Source organism: Octodon degus, unplaced genomic scaffold, assembly GCF_000260255.1.
Source record: "Octodon degus isolate 3935 unplaced genomic scaffold, OctDeg1.0 scaffold00167, whole genome shotgun sequence".
Lineage (NCBI taxonomy): Eukaryota > Metazoa > Chordata > Mammalia > Rodentia > Octodontidae > Octodon > Octodon degus.
Window position 1 is genome coordinate 922,326 of NW_004524743.1, and position 5,569 is coordinate 927,894.

At 36.7% G+C, this 5,569-nt stretch overlaps 1 protein-coding gene across 1 annotated transcript in view; it reads left to right on the top strand.

Annotated features, from left to right (window-relative positions):
• Nucleotides 1-6: 6 nt before the first annotated feature.
• Nucleotides 7-5,569, top strand: part of Htatsf1 (HIV-1 Tat specific factor 1) — a 17,710-nt gene continuing 12,147 nt past the window's right edge. The window contains exons 1-5 of the mRNA XM_012517349.2: nucleotides 7-197; nucleotides 1,786-1,966; nucleotides 2,551-2,598; nucleotides 3,155-3,309; nucleotides 5,480-5,559. Coding sequence (XP_012372803.1) covers nucleotides 12-197; nucleotides 1,786-1,966; nucleotides 2,551-2,598; nucleotides 3,155-3,309; nucleotides 5,480-5,559 — 650 coding nt within the window. The 5' untranslated portion in view covers nucleotides 7-11. The remainder of the gene's footprint in view (nucleotides 198-1,785; nucleotides 1,967-2,550; nucleotides 2,599-3,154; nucleotides 3,310-5,479; nucleotides 5,560-5,569) is intronic.

A 5,569-nucleotide genomic window follows, 5' to 3' on the forward strand; every position in this document is an offset into this window, starting at 1 on the left:
AGGTAGGAAACATGAGCGGCGCCAACTTGAATCGGAACGACGAGTTTGATGAGCAGTTGCGAATGCAGGAATTGTACGGAGATGCCAAAGAGGATAATACCCAAAAAGACCCCAGTGGAGAAACTGAGTCTTTCGAGCAGCAGTCGGCTGACACGCCGTATGAATGGGACCTGGACAAGAAGGCTTGGTTCCCCAAGGTAAGAGTGGCACAGGCGCCGCCGCGGGGCCGCTCAACCTTGAGGGCACCCCTTTCACGATGGCTTTGCTGCGCTCCGTGATCCCAAACCTCCGTGGTTGGTGGCTGTCTGTTATGTTTGTGCACAGTCGATGTGTAAAGGAACATAAATCTTCAGGGTGGTGTCTTCAAGTGGCCTTTTTTTCATGCCTTATTGATTTTGTTTGTGAAGGTCACAGTTGGTTATTATATTGGTGACTGCTTTTTATTGCACAGAGGAAAAACACCAAGATTTAGTAACTTCCTCTGCGTGGCTAGCCTTATCCCAGGAGTTCAGCTATTTAGCTTGTGCGTTATGCGCAAAATACAGCTTGATGGTTAAATATGTAGCTCTTTGTATCTCTTTGGTGATTCAACTTGCTTTGCATCTTGCTTTACTTCTCTAGCAAAGGGCCCTGGGCATGTATGTTTGAACCGTATAAACAGGAATGCCTAGAGATGCACAGAAGATGAACAGAAAAGACCCGTGTACATTTGTTTGGGGTACTTGAAGTTGTTCAGTGTTTGATTTTAGTATGGATGTAAGGTAACTACTGTTAAGCATGGCCATATAAACTTTGCAGTAAAAGGTCCCTATTAATGTAAGTCTTAATGAGAACATGAACTTACAAGGATAAGCTAATGGCGCACTGGCTTGCAGGCCTTTAATGCAACACCTGTCCCCAGAGTGTGATTGGACTGTTTAAAAATTCTTCATCTTTTCTTTGCTATTTTGCGTTCCTGTATATCCCAAGCTTTGAGTGCAGATTCGGTTTCTTTTGTCATCTGAGTACTTTAACAACAGTTTTATAAGAGTGGTTTTAGGGATGGTTTGTGTTATTGATGTCCATACCTCTTTAAACTGAGTTTCAGATTTTCCCTGTTTCTATGTGTGACTACTGTTTAATTGGCATGATGGGAAAACTACATTTTTATTACTGTGCCACAATGCCTTTTTCTCAAAAACCAGAGTCATATATGAATTGCTCTTGTCCTTAAATAGTTTGATGCTAATGATAATGTAATTTAGTTTGTGATGGTTAGATAGATGTTTTGTTTCATAGTTGTAACCCCATTTTTATACACAAAATCAAGGTTCCGTGATGTGTGGTCTGCATACACAAGTTTACATGATGTATGTATGTATTTGTGCATCTGTACACTAAAAAGGTGGGTTCTGTAGTTAGTTGCCTTTTGGTTTTTCTTCTGTTTTACTGTTCTCTCGTAATTCCTTTGTTTTATGTATTTCTAGTTTCAATATTGTGTACTATAAAGGAGTAGTAATTTAAAAGGAAATAACTAAAAGTGCCAATATCACTTAAAATGATTTAATGTTGTCTCAGCCTTTTGCTTTGATACTCTGACTGAGGCTTATTTTTATCACTTTATATATGGTTTTCTATATGAATAATTTCTTGGATTTCTACTTTAATTATTATAGCTGTTGTCTATAGAGAAAGCTGCATGTTATGTTGTATTGCTGAATAGACCATAACATAGTACAATCTAAACTTCTTATGGCCAGAAATAACTTTGATTTTCTATGTGTTTGTGCTGATTGTCTTGTTTAGATCACTGAAGATTTCATTGCTACATATCAGGCGAATTACGGCTTCACTAGTGACGGTGCATCTAGTTCTACTACACATGTTCCTGACACCAATATGAAAGCTGCAGAGGAGCCTCCACAAGGAAAAACCCCAGAACCCACTGATCCCAAAAAGAGGGGCGAGAAGAGAAAGGGTGACTCAGGCAAGTGGTTATAGCTTACAAAATATGAATGTAAACAATATGTGTATAAATTTTTAGTGAAATTAGTAGCTTGGAAGGGATAATGAAATGAATTTTTTTCTTTAAGGTAGTGTTATTAAATTAAAATCGAAATAAACTGGCCAGCTTTGTTTTCAGATAGGGTCCAAGAACTCTCACAAGATTGAAATACATTGAAAGCTGGGTAGTGGCAGAATAGCTAAGATGCTTGTACTAATAATTTTTATCATTTTTGAAGGTAGCAATTTATGCTTAAAATTTTTACTTTGACGAGTTTTATATGCTTATATCTATAATCTGTGCAACTACATTGAAGACAGCCATGTGCAGTATAGCAACCACTCAAATACCTATCATTTTTTAAAAATTGTGTATCATCTCTAATCTCTTATCTTTTATTTTTCTATTCTCATTAAGGTAAAAAAAGAAAGCTGGGGAGTGATTTATTTTGTCTCTGAGGGCAGGAGAAAGTTCCTAAAAATTTCAAAAAAATGCCACATTCATTGTGAAGGTTTAGTAAGGTGACTGTTTTCTTGCAAGTATTTATTTATTTATTTCATTTTCAGGATGGTTTCATGTTGAAGAAGACAGAAATACAAATGTATATGTGTCTGGTATGTAGACCTTTTATTCCATGTTGAAAGCTTTATTTCTTTTTGGTATTGGGAATGGAAGCCAGGATCTTGCACTTGCCAGGCAGCAGGCAGGCACTTGTGCTGCTGTGCTATATTCCCAGCTTCAGGTATGGAGATTTCACAAATGATTTTTAAATTTTCCATTTCTGTAAGGTCCATTTTTAAGTTGTGTAATTTTTTTTGGTTGTTGCTCAGTTGTTTATGTTACTAAGGAATTTGTATTTTTTTCCCCTGAGAAATTTTCCTATTATACGACTAATATAAATGAAGGGTGTATAGTTTTAGATCTTGTCCTTTTTGCCTGCTTTAGGTAACTTCTTGCCCTAAAGGGCCTTTGAGGCCCAAGCAAAGTATGATCTTAATGCAATTTTGAATGTATAAAAATAGGAATGAGCCTCAGTTTTATACATGTGAGCTTTTTGCATTTATTTAGAAAATCAGATTCACACTCCCCTAAATTGTCAGTTTTTAATTGTAATGTATTAAGAGCCTCTCCACTTTATAACTATTTAAACAATGTTTTTCGATATTGCAGGTTTGCCTCCAGACATTACAGTGGATGAATTTATACAGCTTATGTCCAAGTTTGGTATTATTATGAGAGATCCTCAGACAGAAGAATTTAAAGTCAAACTTTACAAAGATAATCAAGGAAATCTTAAAGGAGATGGACTTTGTTGTTATTTGAAGGTTAGTCATATGGTCAGATAGTTTCTTGTATCCATTTTTAACTCAGAGTTTAGGGCTGTAACCTTCCATAGATAGTTATCTGTGCTGAGAATTATTCAAAACAGGATACAAAGAAAAATGAAATTTCAGTACCTGTGTGTATCGTCCACTGTGTATACGTGCTGCTTTTATCATAAAACATTCCCACTTCAGAGATTTCTATCAATGCATGTAGTCAGTTGAGAAAACATTTTAAAAATCTAGACAAGTCAGCAGCATTTTGTTTGCTCACTGGAATACATTAGATGAGGGTTTAGCAAACTCAGGCCTGTTACATGTTTTTGTAAATAAATTTGGTTGGAGCACAGCCATACTTGTGCATTTAGGCATTTGTCTGCAGCTGCTTTTGTGCTTCCTCCCCAGAGTTGTGTGGTTGCAGAATGGGCCTCCTTGTCCACAAAGTCTAAACTATTTATTAACTGTCAGTGTAAATAAGAGGACTTTTCTGACCCTTAAGCCGTGAATGAAGCAATAGCTTATGCTTAGTGTTTTAAAATGCTTTTTTAATGGGAGAGGAGAGAGGGAAATACCACAAATTAATAAACCTAGATTTGCAGAACTTTGTATAGTCCTGATACTCAGTGCCAAAGGCATTTACCATTTCTGGAGCACCTTCTAGCTTAGGAGCATGCTTTATATGTTATTGTCTGGTTTGAAAGAAAGGGGCATGGTGCTGATGTGTACATTTGTCACTGAACCTGGAAATAAAATTGAAAGTAAAATATGGTGAAATAACAGTAGAAACACCACAGGTGTGTTATGAGTGCCCATTGCATTGGGATTAGGAAATGGAAAGATTGAGCTGACAGCTTTTGCAGAGATGGATTTTTAACCTGGTTCATAAATACGATGGTTGTAGAATATGAGTATGGCCATTTGAGGAACGTACTTTTATAATATCCGATGTACAGTGATTACTAAAAATCTGTGAACTGTTAACAGGGTATATGATTAGATTTTTAAAAGTCTTTAAAGAGAAAATTAGAGTGTTGAGAAACTGCATATGAACAATATAAGACCCATAAAGATACAAGATTATCAGGCTGGGGAAATAGCTCAGTGGGCATAAGTGCCTACCTGGCAAGTGCAAGGTCCTGAGTTCCATCCGTGGTACCAAAAGCAAAAAGTATAAGATTATCAAGCTAGTAAATTGAGTTGCAGAAAAAAAAATACACTTAATTGTTCCAGGATTCATATTGGATTGAACAGCCAAGTTCAGTTGTCCTTCTGTGTTTTCCTCAAACTCTCAGATCTTTTGATTCTGTTTATGTGGGGCTGATAACTTTCTCTTTTGTGTAAGACTCAGAATCTGTAAATATATGTAATATATAAGCCATCGGTAATTATCTTGCACTTATTAGTGTATTACAGTCTTACATTTTATTTGTTAGACTAGAAAAGTCTGATTGTGCTCTTCCCAATCCTTGGGTCATCTAATCTTTTAAGTAAAAGCATTATAGAATTTTATTTTTTAAATTAAAAAATATTTTATTTATTTATTCAGTACCAGATCTCACTATGCATCTGAGACTCATAGTGATCTTCTAGTCTCAGCCTCCCCAGTGCTGGGATTACAGGTATGCGCCACCATGCTTGGTTTCAGCAGCTGGCACAGCGTGGTGCCAGCATGGCATGTGGTTCCGGAGATTAAACCTGGGTCCTTGTGCTTGCCAGGCAGGCGTTTAGACCCCTGAGCTATCTCACCTAGGCCTTGAATTTTAAAACTAGTAAGCACCTCAGCATACAAGTCTGCTTCCCTTACTCAGGAGACAAGGAATTGGGGCTTCATGGGCCAAAACTACCTCCTAATGAGTACCAACTGTGTGTTGGTCTGTCTTCTTCCCGTGCATTATTTCATTTAGTTTTGTAAGGGGCACGATTAATTAAGATACTACTATTCCATTGTTTTTCAGTTCCAGATAAAGAAATTGGGGCTTAGTGAACTTGAGTACCTTGCCTGAGTTCACAAAGCTGGTTAAGAATAGCTGTTTCAGATACGTTTCTTAATATTCATTCTAAAATTTCTTATCCCTAAGTAAGTAGTAGTCATTCTTTATTTAAAAACAACAACTCCTTAAGTTTCATTTCAGTGTGTAAATTAGTGGATGTATTTTATTTTATCTTTATGAAGAGAGAATCTGTGGAACTTGCATTGAAACTTTTGGATGAAGATGAAATTAGAGGCTACAAATTACATGTCGAGGTGGCAAAGTTTCAGCTG